The sequence below is a fragment of the Centrocercus urophasianus genome, unplaced genomic scaffold (assembly GCF_019232065.1).
Source record: "Centrocercus urophasianus isolate 14NV4802_14NV808 unplaced genomic scaffold, USGS_Curo_1.0 seq_16, whole genome shotgun sequence".
Taxonomy (NCBI): Eukaryota; Metazoa; Chordata; class Aves; order Galliformes; family Phasianidae; genus Centrocercus; species Centrocercus urophasianus.
The window spans coordinates 27,322,802-27,342,664 of record NW_024884711.1 but is presented as its reverse complement, the minus strand read 5'-3'; the positions used below and the strand labels follow the sequence as shown (position 1 = coordinate 27,342,664).

Genomic DNA, 19,863 nt, shown 5'->3' with positions numbered 1-19,863 from the left:
CTGTTCAGTTTCTTGGGAGTTTTAAGGTCTGGAAACAAGCGTTGCATTTCCATCGGATAACTCAGTGTTTTCTTTCACTGGTACTGGAATAAATATATTTCTTGAAGATTGCGATTTACAAAGTATTCCTGTATTTGTTTGGTATGGGAGTGAATAGAAGCAATTAATTCAGGGAAATGCATTGCAAAGAGAGAGAGGAATAAAGGAAGAGATGTTTCCCTAGCACCAAGTTTTGTTTGGTTGGAGTTTTGGGAACCTTTTGGTTCAGATGGGCTTCAGGGGAGTGAGTCACAGCTTTACAAAAAATACAGTTAATCAGAGTTTATCTCACTGCTATCACCTTACTACATGAGCTTTACTGGGAACTTATCTGAAATATCAGCTTCTTCTGGATAACATTGGTGAGACTGGTGCACACAGCCTGGCCTGAACAAACTGGGCATGTCTCAGCTCATCACTATGGGTCAGAGCCAGACTGATCAATGAGGAGTACATCATCCAGAGGAAATTTCCCGTTTGTATTTGTTCAGGGTTTTGCCTGAGGTGGAAGTTGGAAGGGAAGAGTTATTTCCTACAGTGTTGGTGTGTTAATGTGGAGGGCACATAATTATGGCAGAGCTGGTTGCGTTGTTGGGAATTCTTGAACAAACCTCAAAGTTCAGCCAAAAAGCAGTTATTCACTCTGGTAGATACTGTGTCTATTTCAGTGTAGTTTTCTTTGGTTGGTATTGTTGCTTTGTAAATATAATTACTTTCTGTATTCAGACACTTGTATGGTATATTGTGTTGTAGCTGAATACCAATTCCTCTCTCTTCCGTTTTGCAGTCTACCCACATTGCTCGAGCCAGCTTCCAGGTTGATGCTTTTGGGTCATCCTTCATCCTGGACGTAACGCTAAACCAGTAAGTAATGACTGTATCTTTCTCTGTGGTCACTGAGGACCTGGTTCCAGTGAAATATCAGTGTTCTATAGAGGCTTTTGAGGCACAAATGCTATATTTAGGTATTGAGTTAATTTATAGCAACATACTTTAAGTTTTTCCATTATTTCCTCAAGTACCATATTAGAGTTTGAGTTTCTACTGTTACTACGTACTATTGCAATGTAACTAATGTTTGAGTTGTGTAATTTCATTTACAATCTTTCAGTTTATCATAAAGGCAAATTACTGTACTCATGCACAACCTCAGTGGGTATTAAAACACAGAGTTGCTGAAAACTGTTAGCATTTTAATAACCAAGTGTAAAGTATTGGAGACACAGCAATAATGCTCAGAAAGGAACGAGACGGGTGGTAGTGAAGGAAGTTTCCTCAGATGTGTTTACAGTTTTTTGGGAACAGAGAGGCATTATAAGACAGTGACACACTGTGAACTTGAGATGACGAGGAAAGATTGGACAATAGTAAGCTTAAAAAGAAATCTGGTATTTAGCTCTGGATAACAAGTTTTCAAAGTAGCCTTTTAGCACAGCTGTTTTAAAATTGCTTTACTTTTCTCCTCCAAAATGAAAAGAGAATAAATGGTATATTAAATAAAAATGCTTGGTTAAGTAATTCAGCTCCTAGTAATTGCACATAAAGTTGTGTGGTTCAGTGTTAGAGGCAAACTGCTCAGTTCCTCTACTAAAGAGATGAAGTATTCATGTTGCAATGGAAGCCACTTTCTATTTTCTTTTTTTTTCCTTATTTTTTTTCACTTGTAAACACATTTTAAACAGTGGCAGTCACTTCACATGTGCTAACAAGTTAAAATCCACATGTGAATCTTTGCTGGCTGCAGAGGGAAGAGATGTTGCACTCCTACAAGGGAAGGGAAAGAGGCTGATTTAGAAGGATGATTTTTACAACAAATACATTTTAACAGGACATTCTTGCTCTAGAAATCCTTTGAGAAGAACTGAGTTCACAACACTGAAGTGTTTGTTTGAAATAATGATTTTTAATGCAGTATTTGGTGTTCTCTGTTTTACACTGCTGACAGTAGGTTGCACAAACTTGTTTTTATTTTGGGTGGCAGGTTAGTGTTCACAGTTTCTAAAAGCTCAGAATTCTCCTTGCCATACACATATGAGGTAATTGTAATAAGAATAAATACATTTTCTAGTAGTATATTAAAAGACCATTTTGGGATGTGATTTCTATAAACTTCAGTAGTTCCCTTTGGGTGGATTTTTAGTTTTCACACATGTAAGTATGCACATACATAAGCACACAAGTTGCAGAACCCAGCTTTATTAAAATATGAACTTTGCATGAGAAGCAAGGCTTTTTTTAATGTGAGAAAAGTCCTTTCACAAAATGAAAACAGGAAGGCTACAAGGTAGTTAAGATGTTTGGCTTCTATCATGATATTAAGTCAACTTTTAAACTGCTTCTGAAATAGCATTTGCAGATCATCAAATAAACAGAAGGCCAAGAATACCAAAACAACATTTAAATGTATTCTTAATTAATATTCCTGTGGACAAATTTGTTTTATTCAGAAGGTGTATGTATATATTTTCTCTTGTAATTCTTACTCTTCCAATTATATTCTGTGTGCATTTTCTAAGGGCCCTCCGAGAAAGATAGAATTTTGTTTGAGGAATGTCTTTTACGTTTGGCTCATGAAAGCTTTATAACTGAGAAGTAGTTGAGTGCTCAAACGGTCTTAGGTTCAAGATTTCAGTTTTTCTCTTGAAAAATTATTGTCTTAACTAAACCTCTGATAATATCAAAACCACATGGAAGCTGTGCTAAAATTTTCTCATATGCTTAATATCCTCTTGAGAAAAAAAAAAAAAAAAAAAAAAAAAAAAAAAAAAAAAAAAGAGGATGAAAGTGTTTGGCCACTCCTGGATGCGAGTAAGAGGAAGGAAAAACAATTTTCCAATGGGCATTACATTATGGCAGTCTAATATAACACTGACGTCTGCATGCTTTCTTCTTGCTCGTTTTGTATCTCAACATGTTTACGTTGCACTGAAATGTGTATTTGGTCACATTGCATAGAAACATTACTTTCATTAGTAATAAAATATGCTACATTATTACTGTTGAAAGATGATAATTACAGTATATTGTCCATTTTTTCACTGATGGTATTTTTTCCACGTGTATTGTCACACTTTCCTCTCTTTTTCCCCCGAGTTGTTATAGTATCTCTATAATAAGCTTTTTTCAAGATTGCGTTTCTTTTTCAACTTTTTTGCCTTTTCAACCAGCTGAAGTATTTACAAAGAAGCTTTCAGATTGGATCAGCTGTATACTTAAGAGGTTCAATCCCTTATGCAAAGGTTAGGAACGCATTAGTTGCACCATGTTTTTATGAATCCATTGCACTGGTATCTTTATGTGTTCAGAATTGCATCTAATGGAGCTGTTTTCTGTGACTGTCTTTGTTAGCGTGTTCAGCCTCCTCAACCTGTGTTGGCCAGTGCTGCTTTCAGGCTTCCCTACTTTCACACATGACTGGATCTGACTCTCAACAGAATTAAGCATGGCCCGCATAGCAACTGAGTGGGCTTATTTATTTTTTTTATTAATTCCTTCTCCTGAAGTTTTTAATGTCCCAGTAGTATCTGTGGCTCAACAAATAGCCATTTCTTTTTTTTTGTGCAGAATTCTTCTTCGTGTTAATGTAGCCATGTGAGCATTTCACTCTTGTCTTGGAATGTAATTATGCAATTACAGAGCAGAGCTCACCAGGAAATGGGATGTTTCTGAGAGCCTCTTTGAGGTGCCTGGTGCTATGTAACTCTTGAATCTGAAGAGACCTGAACAGGGGCATGGCCACCTATGTACAGGGTGGCAGTGAGTGAATGGCAGAACAGCCCAAAGCAAGCTGTAATCATGGGGTTTGACTGAGAAGGAGCATGCTTCAGGTTTGCCCATCAGAAGAGCCACAGTGCATGTGTTTGTCAGGATTGTGGACAGTTCCTGCCTGGCAGAGGGTGCCCACCTCAGGTCTGCTTTCTGGTGACCACATCATGCAAAAAAAGAAGGCTGTAGTCCTTTCCTGATGCAGCATTCTCCTTCATCTGAGGGCCTCTGTGTCTTCTGCACCCTCAACAAGTTTGCCGATGACACCAAGCTGAGTGGGGTGGCTGACACATTAGAAGGAAGAGATGCGATCCACAGGGACTTTATCAAGCTCCAAAGGTGAGCCTGTGTGAACCTAATGAGGTTGAGCAAAGCAGAGTGCAAAGTTTTGCACTTGGGCCAAAGTAATCCCAGATGTATATACAGACTGGGGAAGGACGAAAAACTGAACATGAGCCAGCAGTGCGGTCTTGCAGCTTGGAAGGCCAGTGGTATTCTGGGCTCCATCAGAAGAGGGGTGGCCAGGGAGGATTGTCCCTCTGTACTCTGTCCCCCTCGTGAGGCCCCATCTGGAGTACTGCATTCAGATCTGGGGCCCCCAATGCAGGAAAGATGTGGAGCTGTTAAGGAGGGTCCAGAGGAGGGCAACAAAGATTGTCAGAGGGCTGGAGCACTGTTCCTTTGAAAAGAGGCTGAGGGAGCTGGGCTTGTTCAGCCTGGAGAAGAGAAGACTGTGAGGAGACCTCATTGCAGCCTACCAGTATTTCAAAAGGGATTATAAAAAAAGAGGGGAATCAATTTTTTGCAAGGGTAGACAGTAAGGGTCAAGAGGGAATGGATTTAAGTTCAAGGAGAGAAGGTTTAGATTGGATGTCAGGGGGAAGTTCTTCACAGAGAGAGTGGTGGGGATGCAGGAACAAGCTGCCCAGAGAGGCTGTGGATACCCCATTCCTGGAGGTGTTCAAGACCAGGTTGGATGGGGCCCTGGGTACCCTGGTCTAGTGCCAGATCTGGAGGTTGATGGCCCTGCCTGTGGCAGGGGGGATGGAACTTTATGATACTTGTGGTCCTTTCCAACCCAAGCCATTTTATGATTCTGTCACAGAGATGGACAGAGCTCATTTTCTTGAGCCTGAGTTGTGGTCACTTAGGAGGCTTGGGATGAACACCAGGTGTTCTGCTGAGGGGACCTCTGGCTTTCAGAATGTGGCTTGAAGCTTCCAGCTGCCCACATGCTCATTGTGCTACAAGGAGAGGAGCCCTTTTTTTTTGTTGTTGTGGGAGTGTGAAAACACTGAGAGTGTGAGGTTCTCAGGTTAATGGTGATCCATGAGCTAGTGGAAATGAATCCATGAAGAAGTAGACTTGGGAAGATGGGCCTGGTGACATCACCCTCTGTAGGGAGTGAATGTGCTTTTGTTAGTCCTGGCATCCCAGAGAGGTACCAACTGTGCAGGTAAGTCCGTAGTCGTGGTAATCAGTGACATCCATAAGGCTGACAGATCTCAAATGAGGTGAATTTTCCAGAACCTGTGATCATTCTATTTATGTGGAAAAAGCCTTTTTCTTCCGGCTTACCAAAATATAGGAAAAATCAAAGGTCCTTCACAAAATGCTGGTCTTCAGTTATTTCTGGTTAATGATACTGGAAGATTCCTGACACTCCAGGAATTAATTATTTTGTTTTGCCACTGAGCAGTTTTAGGGATTTCTGCTGAGAAGGATATAGACATTCCTCATTCCTTCTGGGGAATTTTTATTAGAAATGTCTCTTAACTGGAGTTTTGTAAACCTTACAGAATCAGATCATAAACTTCATCAAAAAATCCCTCAAACAGAAGCAAAGTAAAAGGCAGCTTGACAGACAACTGCCAGCTTTTTCGTAAGACAAAATGCTGAAACCTCGCCTGTAATTTCTCTTGGCAAATGGTCATTAACACTAATATCAATGTGTCATGTAAGCTGTAAATGAAAAGCATATTCCTAAATTTGCTGTAAATCATAAACATTTGGCTATGTGGCATTCAAAAGGATTAACTTTCTGACATGATTTAAAAATGCAGTTGCACTGTTTCTGGTTCTTATGTTTCTGGTTTTCCCACGAGTCCTGTGCTTCTCCGATCACCTGTAGTTCTTAGCATGAATGCAGGTAACTGTTGGGGTACCTGGTTGTGATAGGTGGTGGCCAGATCAAACATCAGGAAGTGCAGATCTTCCTTTATGCTGTTTTGGATCTCCCTAAAGTCTAGCCCAAACCTGTTAGTTATTTTAATGAATGCCTTTGCTGCACAGTTCCAGCTGTGCTCACTGTCTGCTGGAATTTATTGGGATCTAGAGAATTTAAACTATCTTCACTTTATTTATTTGTGCCCTATGTGTGCCAGCTGAGGAGTCCCACTTCGGTATGATTCCATTCTGCTAATTGACTCTTATTTAAAATGATTCCTTTTTGCACCATACAAAAGTGCCCTGAAAATGTAATGTCCAGTGCCAATTTACAGGCAGCACTATGTAGACTATATAGTCTATATATATATATATAGACTATATAGCACTATAGAGGATCAAGTCTGAATGAGGCTTTGGCTGATATTCTGCAGTATTTTTGGGATTTTGTTTGACTTGTGATTCAAGGGAATTTTATCATGTGCTGTATGAACAGAACCCCAGCTGTCCAAGTGGGACTGTTCTTTAACAATCCCATTTTGAAAAGTCATTTGTCTTTCCCTTGGTTTGTGGTGGAAAAATTAGTACAGTCATAATTACAAGCCAGACTAAGGAACACTTCCTCCCTGACCTTGTTGCTTAATTCCAAATGTTGACTTTGTTCCTTGTGGGGCAGTTATTCTGCACTTCAATTTGTGTTAGTGTGTTTCACTAATGCATGTTTTGTATAAATTGTTTTTCAGTGGTTTATAATTTTTTTTTCCTTATCTTTAATGAGAAATGTCATTTCTACAGTGATATTTTCTACATTTTCTTTGGGCTAAAAGATAAGGAAAGATAAGACAAAACTCAAAGCACATTCTCAGGCTAGAGAGAACTGATGATCTTACTTTAGGATTTCTGCCTTTGTGGTTTTTGTTTGTTTGTTTTACCCCAAGTTTGCTTCAAAGTATTGTAGGAATGAAAAATTTGTCAAAATAGTTGTATGAATAGTTCATTACCCTCAGTGATAAAAGTTTTAACATTATCTAGACTGAAAGAGCCCTGTAGCATTGAATTTTCCTCCTGGCTTGGTCAAAAAAAAAAAAAAGGCATATCAGCCTTTTTTTTTGCTACGGTTGAGTATAATCTGGGCTTCTGGATCTTTGAGAGAAAAACATCTTTTAATTCAATTTCTGTGACTCTTGACTCTGACCTCTCCAGTTTATCAGTATCTTTACCGAAACTCAGTACTATATTTTATCAGTGTCACATAAAAAGGTAGCACAACCTTCTCGTTTCTAATTGATACACCTTTATTTTCATATAGTATACACACAGATTGTTTTTAGTTCTACATCAGAGTGGGAAAATTGCACAGATTTTCCCAATTCTTTTTCTTTCTCTTTTCCTTTTTTTCTTTTCCAACTTCCTCCTTCAAAACTTAGACTGCATTGTTTAGTAGTTATGGGTTCTACTCTTTCATGTTACTATATCAGCATTTTTACTATTATTGAATTCATAATCCTGTATAAGAAAATGGATGTTCTTTACTGTAGTGACAAATTCTCAGGTTACGTTGATGAGAAAAAATTTCCACAAACATAGATTGAGTATCAGTAATTTTACTGCCTCCATTTAATTTGTTCTATGTAATGTTCCATGGTGCTTAAGAGTTCTTTTGGAAAAGGTACATTTCTTCTGATAACTCTTTTGCTATTAATATGTTAAAATAGTTTAACATATTTCAGTTATAATTATTTCCCAATTACTGCCAAAAGATTTAATTTTTTCCCTCAGCCTCTACCCCTGCTTTGAGGTGTATGTAGGGTATGTGAGTCCACTATTAATTTGCCTCTTCAGAGCTACCCCAAAAGAAACTGTGGTTAGAAATGGGACAAGAGTTTTTCCTTGGGTGGATCTGGGATAGTCAGAGTCTCTGGCAATGACACAAGGTGCCATTCTGTGAAGCAACCTGCAGTTTAAAAAAAAAATTTCTATTTTGTTTTTCTTTTATTTCTTTCTATTGGAGGAGCAGTACGGTGACCATTTCGTTTTAGAGTCAGGCTTCAAATATTTTCTTGGATGTTAATGCAAAACCACGATGCAACTCTCAGGGAATGGAGGAAGGGAGAGAATAGTGTACACACGTACCAAGATGTGTATACATACAGAGCATTTTCATGTGTGTCGTGTTGATGAGATGCAGTGCCTCTAGTTCAGTGATTTACTCAGTCAGCATGATGTTGCTGACAGCAGTGCTCTGAGATCAATCTCTGAAATGTATATGGATGTCTCCATTGGCCTTGTGGAAGTGTGAACATGTCCCCAGTATTTTTTGTAGCTAGTGAACATTATTCTTGAAAAGCTAGCTTTCTACGGAGAAAAATTTTTGAGGTGATGATTTTAGTGGGCCACCAGTCAATGATATGCATCCATCTTTTAGAGCAATTTAGATTTAGTACCAGCGGTTGGTGAAAGCTGCCGGAACCAACACTGATTTGTTACTGCCTTCAGTTGGATTGGGAGTTGGAAAGTTTAACTGATGACTGTAAAACACTTGCAAGTGTTTACCTGGCGTCCTGGATAATATGAAAACACAAAAATGTAATTTGTTGCAGTCCTCTATTGCTTACAAGTGCATCACTGTAACGCAGTTTTGAGCACCTGCAAGAGAACTCCCTGATGTTTCTGAAATCCCACTTAAAGCTCAATGATCTGTGACTTATAAGAAAAACAACATTTAAAAACATTTCTATGTGTACACAAAATCTATGCATCTCCTCTTAGGTACTTTCCAAACTCCTTAAAAAAGTTTCTGAAGAGGTTATTTCTTTTCCTCTTGATGTAATAAAGAGTATTTTACTGCTTTAAAGTAATTGCATATACCAAAAGAGATATTTATTGGTTTATAGTAGGTCATTAAAGCATATGGGATTATCAGCACTGAGTAAACTATCTTTCCATGGTGTGAATGTTTTTTACACAAAAAATAATTACAGAAAATATATGAATCTGTATTACTGTGTATTTGTGAGTGCATGTGTGTAGGAAGAAAGTGATTAATTATTCTGGAAAGCAATTACAATATTACTATAAAGTTTTTCTTTCTTCATGCTTCTTAGATTGCCAGATAATTTAGGAGCTGTGTACTTGGCACACACCTGTACGCAGATAGCTCATATGGACAGATCAGTTGTGGTAATATCTTCTTTAAAGTAAAATGGCTTAAGCTATAGAAAGAATTGGTTAAGCCTATGGATTTATCTTCTAAATGTCGGGTATATCTCCAAGTGACAGTAATTTTATCGGTCAAACAACCTCTTGCTGTTATGAAATCTTGTAAAGAAAAATATATTTTTATTTTGGATTTAGCCCTTACAAAGTGACTTTGATTTTCAAAGTATTTCTGGATTTAATGTTGAAATGGAATCATGCTTGTATTAGTTTGGACACCAGGTTTTTTACTTAAATGTTTGAATTACTTATACATTACTACCACTACTGTAAATATTAAAGCCCCAAACACTGACCTTTTCAGCTGTTCTTACTTTTTTGCTTCTGTTTTAACAGCTGGAATAAGATTTGTGTTTACAAGAGCAAATCTGTTATTCCCACAGCCACAACTTGGTCTCATAAATGCTATTATCTTTTATTTATGTCATTTAGATTCTCAGACCACTGTGGCTCCAGTGCTAGTCCTGTCCTATGAATCGTCATGCATGCCTTACTAGTCAGAGTAAGACACATGGAGGTGATTGTAAATAGGAAAATGCAGGAATTGCAATGTGAGTAGCAGATACTGTCTATGCTGTCATTTATGGTATCTCGTCTGTGAGTCAGCAGCCTTCCTGCTGATATAGTTCCCTTCATATGCCTCTGCTTGTGTTGTCCAGCCCTCTGTCCTGCTTTTTTCTTTCTCCTTGAGAACTGCTTTGGCACTGTGACCTTTCGTGTGTGCATTGAGAATAGCTCCAGTAGAAACAGTGAAAGTGCCGCTGACCTTTTAGCTTGGGGCTCCAATAGCAGCCTCAGCTAAGCAGTGAAATGCATTGAAATCCCCATTTCTAGAAAAGGAATCAAGTAATGCAGAGAGCCAGGAATAAAGGAGAATGAAAATAGTAAAAATCATTAGGCTTTCCAGGGTGAGCTGGAGGACCTAAGGGGTGACTGAACATCTGTCAGTGTACGAAACCACAGTGTTCAGTTTTGCAAGATCCTTATGTAAGGAATAGGAAATTCAGCCCCCTTCCACTCAGGACAGCGGTTCTACTTAAGGAATGTGTTTTAATTCAGGGGCTGAATCAACTGGCAGTATTGGTAAGGTATTCTGTTATCATATGCTATGTCTTTCCTGGCCAATAATAAGGCTGGATTGGTGCACACAAGCACTACTGGCTGTCAGTACAGTTGTATTCTGTGGCTTTCTTTGCAGTTCTTGTTGCAGAGGTGAAACACTACCCATGATGTCTATGGACATTTGTTTCTGTGTGAGATTTGTATCACTTTTTTTGGTGTGTTTTGCTAGTAAGATCCAAGAGCAGCATGGTTGGGTTGACTTGCACCATGGCTGGAAGTGGGCTCCTTTTGGCATACTTAACTGGACAGTTAGTTTTTAATGTAACTGTTTTGATTTAGCTGGAGTCTGCTTGTGAGTAAAACCTCACATAGGGTTATGCTTTCTCAGTTAACATAGGAAGTTTGTTTCCTTGAAAAGAACAAACTGGACAAATTTAGCACTTTCGTTTGAAATGTTTTGTGAGCATCCCTGGAGGGGGACTGCGCGTGAGCTGCCGATGGGCACGTTGGAAATGTTTTGGATAGGTGAGAAGCTGACTGGTAAGCTTTCGCTTCTTGCAGATAACCCAGCAGTGTTCCTGCTCTGTTGATTGAGATAGGGGTTGACTTGACCATAATCTGGTTTCACTCATCTCAAACAGCTGCAATCTTCTGATACTGTCCAGGTGTTTGAATTGCACAGTCTGGGATTCTCTGTTACTGCCATGCTTCTGTAATGCCCCATCTTATGCCCTTACCTTTTTCAGCTTTAAGGTAATCAAATGTTCCGTTTCAATAGTCTTCTGATTTGAAGAGAACTCAGCATGTCTCTAAAATTCTTCAAACACTTAATTGCATTCTATTTAGTGAAATAGTAGCAGATGAATCAAGCAATGAAATATACCATACTTATAATGTTCATTAAGCAGGGCATTACAATTTTGGTTTTACAGGAATACAGAGCAATTTGCATTGCATGAATATATTAAGAAGTTGTTTAATGGAATGTACCATCAGACAAACCCGATAGAAACACTGAACATTTGTACTGTTTTACAGTACATTATTGGAAAAGTTTTATTTATTTAAATTCATTTTCAACTTCTTATCGAATGCTTTAACCAAGGAGTATGGAATTGGTTGTAGTGCTGTATAATACAAATAGATTTGTATAGGCCAGAAAAGATCCCTTTATTAATTGGTCGAAGGACTGGTTGCATGATAATAATGGTATTTCTTTTCTTTTTTTTTTTAAGTCAAATTTTTGGACAGTATTTATCAAGTGTCCTCATTCTGTTCCATTTACTTTATTTCTTCCATCCCAAAGGAAATAAAATGCTGTCATTTGGTGTGATAAACAGTGAGATGAAGGAAGAGAATCAGTCTTCACTTTTATTAAAGATGACCTACAAAGAGATATTTCTTCTAAATTGGGCTTCTACCCTTTTTTGAGATGTAAAAGGTGAATCGAAAGATTTCTTTTGCTCTTTTCTCCTTTCTCTAAAGAAGTAAAAGCACTTAAAATCCAGCTTCTTAATAGCCAAGTTAATGTTTATTCGGTGATGCCAGTGTCATATCAGCTTTCCTTTCTGGAGACTACTGGGAGGGGATAGAAATATGTAACTGGTTTGGGGTAAGTGGAAAACCTGGAGGAGAGTGTCTCATGGGATTCCTTAGGTTCTTCAGCCAGTTCTAAAGTGTCTTTGCTGTGACTTGCCAGATTCAGCGGAAGTTGTTTTTGGAAAAGAACATGCAGTTCTCCACAATAGGTGTTCTGTATGTCTGGTCTCTAGCTGATGTACACACATACATATCTATATGGTATAGAGAGGACTGGTCATTTTTAGGCAAAGATAATATTCTTCGCTGCATTTAAAATGTGCACGTTTGAAACCAGTTAGGTTTCTTTTAGCTGAAGAAGGGACTGCAGGTTTGTTTTTTTTAATGCTGTAAGGAAAGATTTACAGAAGCTATAGCAAAGAGGTTGCCGTACCTTTCTCACCTCTTGACATAACTTTATGTGTTTATGTGAAACTTCTTTTCAGTAACACTCTTGATCCTTCTTAGATCATTTATATAATTCATATCCACTCATCCCTTAAAATAAGAGCCCTCCCGAGGACATACTGAAGACTGGCTTGAATATCAAGGTTGTGAGATTTCCTTCAGAAGAGCAAAATGAAAATATTCATGTCTGAAGGGCATAACAGATGCTAAGCCTCTGGTTATGTGTTATCAAATGTACCATACTGATAGTTCTGAGACTCTAAATTGTTGTAAAGATTACTTAATATTTATTTCAAAAGAAAAAAATAATAATCTCCCTTTTGAAGATTTTGATTTTTGAAGGTCTTTCTGAAGATTGTGTATTTTTGGTATCAGCTCTCCTGCCTAAGCCAGACAGCCAAAAAAGTGCATCTCAAGCGTTGTCCCTCTGCAAAGCAGCTCAGTTACAGCAGACATGATGCTCTTCATGGCACCATTCAGCTTCCTCTTCACAGAGTCAGCCTTGATGGCGGCAGGAAATCATAATCGTCTCTCAGCTTATTGTTGCACCTGTAATGAATCACACTTTCCATTTGGTCTGTCAAATTCAGATAGTCAGTGAAGTTACAATGAGAGAAAAGAAAAAACTGAGCTTGATGTGATGTTACTGTGGTGGGAGTTACTCATGCTTTCAGAGCGAAGAAAAAAGAAAATCAGATGTATTTTCAGATGCATTTTCACCTCCTAAAGAGAGAGCTATTTCTAAATGGCATTGAGGGGACAAGGAGTTTTCCATTATGTTGTCATGTGCTTTAGTATCACTCCGTTTTTACTTAATTGTAAGAAACAGATTTCTCCCTCTGACTTCAGAGAAAGGAATCCAGCTGAAGGCATCAGGTTATCAGTGCATTTCTTCCCATGCAGAAATACTGGCCACATCGGTCACAAGGGAGGCTTCATAGAAATTAGCCATGGAATAAATTAGGTTTATTGTAGTTTATTTTGGTAAATTGCATGTCAGTAAGTAGAAATTGCAAGCCAAGAAATTGCTGAGAAACTGCAAAAACAATCTGAATATGATACTGGAAAGAAGCTGCCAAAACTAGCTAGAGAGATAATAGAAATAGATTTCCAGTGTTAATGAAATATGGTGGCCAGAGTTTTTAATTCATATATTCACAGCCTTTGCTTTGATACAAAGTGAGAAGGTTTCTTTTGTCTTACTCATTTTGCTAGAGCTGTTAAACCTTATATTACAATGTATTTTCTGGGTGAGCTTGCTGATCCTTAGCCTGTACTTATTCATAATCATTCTTTGATCTTTTGGTATAAGAGGATGTATTTCTCTTTAGTGCTTTGCCAAAAAATCACTGCTAATGGATTTCTGGTGTGCTAGAAATTTTGCAGTAAGAACAGATATAACAGTGTTCTGATGGCCTGCAAGTCTGTGATGTGTGGCTGCTGGAATTAGGCAGCTACGCTGTGCTTGTCCTTTGTTCTTCCCTTTGCTCTCTCCTTAAATAGAATGTAGAAACACGAAAGAATGCAGTTCCTCACTTCTTATTGAATGTGCTTATTTTCCATGTTTGGTGGCATGACCAAGGTTATTTTACAGCTGTGAATCTGACATACCAGGAGCAGAAACTAATGACTTTCTGCCATTCCCTTGTTGTCCAGGTTCATGCATGTGTTTTTGGAGGATCTGAGCTGTGAAAGTCACTCCAGTTCACCTGCATTTGCAATCCTGCTTCATCCTAACAGCAGAAACAAATCCCTTCAGGCCCAAACATACAGATCTGCTGCCTGATGCTATTTCTGCGTTTACTTATGTATAGTTGGGCTAGAAAGGAGTGGATTAGATCTCAGGGGGGTTGCAAAGAGCACATCACTAATGTCCTGGAGACCTCCTTTGTACTGACTACCAGTGGGTGACTTGTACACTGGGAATTGAGATATTGCCTGTAACAGTGGTGGAAACAGGGAGGAGTAAAGCATATGTTCTTGTAACTTTATTTAATCATTAAACTGCTTAATTTTTCTCAGGTTTATATTTCAAAATTTAATCGACATTTTCAAAGCGTGTTTCAAAAATCGTAGTTCTATTATGTGTATATACTAGAATCACAGAATCATAGAATGGCTTGAGTTGCAAGGCACTGATAATAAATTTTCCGATAAGCTGGAGCACAAATATCCCAATTCCTGTTCATGTTGTCTGAATGGTGTGTAATAGCTCAAGACCTTTAAAAACAGATTTCACTGAGACACTATTGTTATTTTTTTCTAAGTGATGTTAATTTTTAAAATATAACTTTTTTTTTCTTTTTTTTTTTTTTTCTCTGTAAATGTATTCGGTCTCTTATTCCTGGATGGACTCGTTGGGAAAACATGATAACAAGAATTTGTCATCAACTCTGAGAAGTCTTCATCATCTTCTTCCTTCTTTAAAATCTCATATAAACAGTCATTGAAACAGATATCGTGTAAGGATGAGCAAAGGTGAAAACTTCACATCTCCTTAAGCTGTAACGCAAGTTTATTTTGAAGGAGTCCAAGCACTCTTGGTTTCTGTTGAGTTTTTGGACTTTGTATAGAAAATGTCTCCAATCAAAGAAAAAAAAATAGGGCAATCTTTAGATAGTTTATTGACATATTTATCTCTGAATAATTGAGATAGCCTTCACATTGGTCCATTCTGTAGAACTGATGGATTAGACCAGAATTGTTCCACTACTAGTTAACTGTGTAATTCAACTGGAAATAGGTAGAGAATGTCAGAGAATTGAAACAAACATGTATTTTCTGAAAGCTCTTCACAGGTAGCACAGGTAGTAGTAACTTCAGTAACTTCTCTATCCTTTTCTTTCTTTACTTAGACATACACCCACACATGTATGTATACAGAGGTTTATTTCTGCTTTTTCTCTCTCCATACAAGACTGAGTAATTCTTGTGTTGCTCCTGCTCATAGCATGGTATGGTATGACTGTTTACAACAGAATTGTCTAGACATTGTCAGAGTGTGCAGACTTAAGAGTGATATAGGTGATGCATATTTTGGACTTGGCTTCTGATATGGGGGATGTACTGAAATACCTACAGCCTAGCAGATTTCTTTCAAGTTTTCTTCTTAACACTTCTGTCCCATCTTCTTCCCCAGATAAACAGATTATGTAAAGGAGGCATTCTGGCACTTGAAGAGTGGGATCTTAACTACTATTTCTTTTGCAGATAAATTCTAAAGGGTAGCCTTTTTTTTTTTTTTTTTTTTTTTTTTTTTTTAAGCTGATACTCTGCTTTTATTTTGATTTCAGTTCTTGTACCTTGATAATCATGCCGATAATTCCCAAGAGCAACTAACATTTCTCTTGAAAACAAACATGAGAAAAACAAGGCAATTACTGCTTGGCCCTTGCCAAGCCTATCATAAGAAAATATTTGGCTTTAACTACTCTGGTTTAATATAATCTGACTGAGATTTTTATTTTTTTATTTTTTTATTTTTTTTATTTCTTTCTGCATCTCTTTCTGTCATGGAGAAATTAAAGCAGTAGCATACGACAACATGCTGACACTTGACATTACCAGCAGGAACAAGAAAAGTATTCAAACTGACCATCAACAATGTGGATGTTTTAATATAATTTTTTTTGTCATATTGAAAGCAGCCTTAAACTGTTTTCAGAACCATTTGTGTGTCATGTAAATCAATGAATGGATCTAATCCCTTCACCTCTTGTTGCTGATGATATCAATTTCTTCCTACACACCCAGAGCGATGAAGGACCACCACGGTGCTACCTAACTGACAGCATGGGACACAGGAGAATGACTGGGGAATGGGCAAGTCATGCGTAGTTCTCCATACCATTTACCCACAAGTCCTTCAGTATTTCTACACACAAATCTATTGTGATTTCAGACAGCTTGCATGGAGGTATTAATACTTGTGTTGCGTCAGCTGTGTCACTCCAGCATTTAAAAGGAGAAGATGCTAATGGGGTTGCACATGGGGATTGAGTGTATCTCAACAAGTTTGCTGTAGACACAAGCTGAATGATGCAGTGACACAATAGAAGGAAGAGATGCCATCCAGACAGACCAGGACAGACTTGAAAAGTGAGCATGTGAGAGCCTGATGAGGTTTAATAAGGTCGAGTGCAAGGTGTTGCTTTTGGATCAAGGCAATTCCAGATACAGGTACACACTGGTAGAAGAACTCATTAAGAGCAGCTCTATAGAGAAAGGTCTTGATGGACGAAAAGCTGGACATGAGCCAGCAGTGTGCTCTTCCATCCCAGAAGGCCAATTGTATCCAGGGCTGCAGTACAAGAGGGGTGGCAGCAGGGTGAGGGAGGTGGTTGTTTCCATCTACTCTGCCCTTGTAAGGCTGCATCTGGAGTGCTGTGTCCGTGCCTGGGACCCCCAGTACAGTAAGGATGCAAAGTGGTCTGGAAGAGGTACAAGAAGATGATCAGAGGGCTGGAGAACCTCTTCTGTGAAGAAAGGTTGTGTGAGTTGGGCTTGTTTAGCTTGGAGAAGATTCCAACAAAACCTCATTGTGGCCTTCCAGTCAGTATTTGAAGAGAGCTTCCAGGCAGGAGGGGGACCAACTTTTTGCAGTCTGATAGTGACAGGACAAGGAGGAATGGCTTTAAACTTAAAGAGAGAAGATCTGGGTTAGATGTTAAGAAGTTTTTTATTCAGAGGGCCTAGGTACTGGCAATGCTGCCCAGATTGCTGTGGATGCCCTGTTCCTGGAGCCATTCAAGGCTGGGTTGGCTGGGGCCCTGGGCAGCCTGAGTTACTGAGAGGCAATCCTGCCCATGCCAGGGGGTTGGATCTGAATGGGCTTTAAGGTCCTGTTCAATCTAAGCCATTCAGTGATTCTGTGAAATTATGCTTCTGCACTTGGAGAACTGCTGGCTTTCAGTTTTGCTTTATCCAGACCTAATAACTGATTTTTATTTATTTATTTTGTATTTTCCTTGTTTAGATTTGTGTATAGCATAAAATAAATGTTAGATGTCAAATTCTGCCCTTGGATGAGCATTAGTAGTTCTGGTTCACTTCAGTAAGAGCTGCAGGCAAAGATCCTAAAAAAAGAACTTGGCTTTGTATCTAAAATCCTTTTTTGCTGCATCCTATATTCCAGGAATGTGTACCTCCCTCTTTTCAAAGTGCAGCAGTAACCAGCTTTGCTAACCAGTCTCTTTCAGTTGTCCTTGGAAAGCCAAACAGGAGGAGCTAAATATTTTATGGGGCTGAGAGGCCAATGTTTGAGACCTCAGTCCGTGCTTTCTCAGCTACCACCTAACCAAAGCATTTATGATTTCGTAAGAGTGCGTAGAAAATTAACACCCTCACTGGCAGTAGAGTGATCTTAAACACAAGCCATCTGTAGAAACTGTTACATCTATGCTTACTGGAGTAGTGTTAATAGTGTGATAGTTCAAATGCTCTTTGTAATTTTTAAGCAGCATTTTTATGCATTGTTAGTGTATTGAAAACGTGTAGCCATATTTTCCCTGGAGTTCTGAATGTCACTAACAATCACTGCTGTAGATCACTACTTGTATGGAAGGGAGGAGGCATAATACTGAGATGGGAGAGGCAATTCCCAGCTCTTCATAGCAGAGCAGAAGGGAAGAATCCTTTCCCCTCCTTAGACCATATGGCAAACAATTTTCCAACCCACTACAAAGGAGCCAAGAGACAAGGGAATTTAAATCAGGCAGCCAAGGAGTAGGCCTGAGAAGGGAAAATCAATATACAGGGAGACCACCTGGGGAAGCTGAAAGCTGCATTAGGTATTTCCCGGCAGATTCTGATAATGATTTCATGCTGCTGTAGAGTGGGATTGCCTGCTTGCTGGTAAACTGGGTACTCTGCTATCATTAAAATGAAACTTGAGAAAGAAATGTTTCTGTGTTTTCAAAGTTGCATTTCTCCAGGTAATGTGAAGGAGAATTCCCAGTACCTGATCAGGACTTGGGCCAAATTCTCCACCCCAGCTGGAGACTCTGTGCAGTTGGCTGCAGAATTTGCCTTTCAGTCACGGTGGTTGTTTAATACGCACAGCAAATACAAAGCTTTCCAAAAGCCCAGTGTTTGGAGCATTATACTGGGATGGGAGAAACCTGATTTGATGTTCCTTCTGTAAATCATCCTCTGTAGGGATTTTTAGAACAGGTCTATTAGCTGTCTTGTTTTCTTAGGTGTCCATCAGTGATTTTAGGTTTACTGTGGGAGATGGTATTATGTAGATGTGAACATAATATGAAGAAATGCTTCAGTGATCAGTGGTGGCTCTTCAGGGATAAGGCTACTGGCAGTGTCAATCTGAAGAACAAGGAGGATTCACTGGTAGAGTGACTAAGAAAAGTTGCATGAAATTAGTGAACAGGCAAACTTCTATTTATGAATTGCTGTTTTTTTTTTCTTTCTTCCTTCCCTTTTCATTACAGCTTACCACAGCTAAGCACTGAGATATAATTTTCATTATTCAAACTCTCACCTTGATTTAGTAGTTTACAAATAAGTGGCCACATTCCCAATTTATTTAATTGATGGACAATAATGAGATTATTTTAATGTAATATCAGAGCTGGTTTTAGTGGTGTTTGTGAATGTCACAGTTTTATTCCACTGACCCTTGGTATAATCTTCAATGAGATGTTAAGGATTATCTAATGACAATTTTTCATGACAATATTTGTATATTACAAAGTGTTTTCAAATAGATGATTTTTGGGTTAAGGATCCATAGAAGCCCTGCTTATTTCAAGCAGGATGGAAAAGAATCATCCATTTACCCTCAAGTAAAGCAAACGTTCTCCCTTAATACTAATTTAATGTCATTTTTATAAATAAAAGTATATTTAGAATTTTTTTAAAAAGTTTAAGAAGCTTTTAAATAAAAAAACCTACAGAATTTAAATATGAAAAATAGCATTAAAATAATGGCTTACATTTATTTGCAGTGTTATCTTAGCATGTTTTATAAGAATACTCTTTTTCTGTTATCTCTAAACAAGAATGTTGTTTCTCAGAACTCAGAACAAAGTAACTTTTAATGTTCCTTTTTAGTATCTTCACTGCAGGGATTATTATCAACAGTACCTTTTTCAACTTCAGCAATCTAAAACTCAATCTGCAAGTAACGTGGTGTCTGCTGCACTAAAGGGTTATGGGACTCTGTAGAGACATTACTCCCATACCAATCTGCTAAACTGCTGCAGATCATATTTCTGTACTCAAAAAGTGGAGATTTCATGGTGACCCTAAAGGTATATTTATACACAAACATTCCTTTTTTTCTACTCTTCTGTGCCCTTAGCCACTGTTAAGTTTAGAAACCCCAACATTCCTTCCCTGCATACTCTTGCATTAGCTTCTGCTGCCTCCCACAACCTGTGGGCTGCTTTTGTACCAAAGGGGATGATGCTATAACAAGGCAATGATTTAAATAACGAATCACCCATCACTACAAGCAATAGCCTCTATGCTTGAAAGCTGGTGTTAGTCTCTTCTAAGTACATAAACATCATCATTATGTTAGCAGCAGCCCCAGCAGTGTGATCCTCACCATCCTCTCAAGTTATTATTTGGCAGTTATTTGTTATATACCTTTGTTTTTGCTGGTGTTTC

General features: G+C 38.4%; 1 protein-coding gene across 3 annotated transcripts in view; it reads left to right on the top strand.

Moving 5' to 3' along the window:
* The first annotated feature begins 830 nt into the window (after positions 1–830).
* Positions 831–19,863, top strand: part of ADAM22 (ADAM metallopeptidase domain 22) — a 115,247-nt gene continuing 96,214 nt past the window's right edge. For 2 of the 3 annotated variants that reach the window (XR_006168538.1, XM_042817167.1), the window contains exon 1: positions 831–903. Coding sequence is in view for 1 of the 3 variants with exons in the window: in XM_042817167.1 (XP_042673101.1) it covers position 903 (1 nt within the window). In the remaining 2 variants the exon portion in view is untranslated. The remainder of the gene's footprint in view (positions 904–19,863) is intronic. The other variant, XM_042817168.1, reaches the window with a different exon arrangement.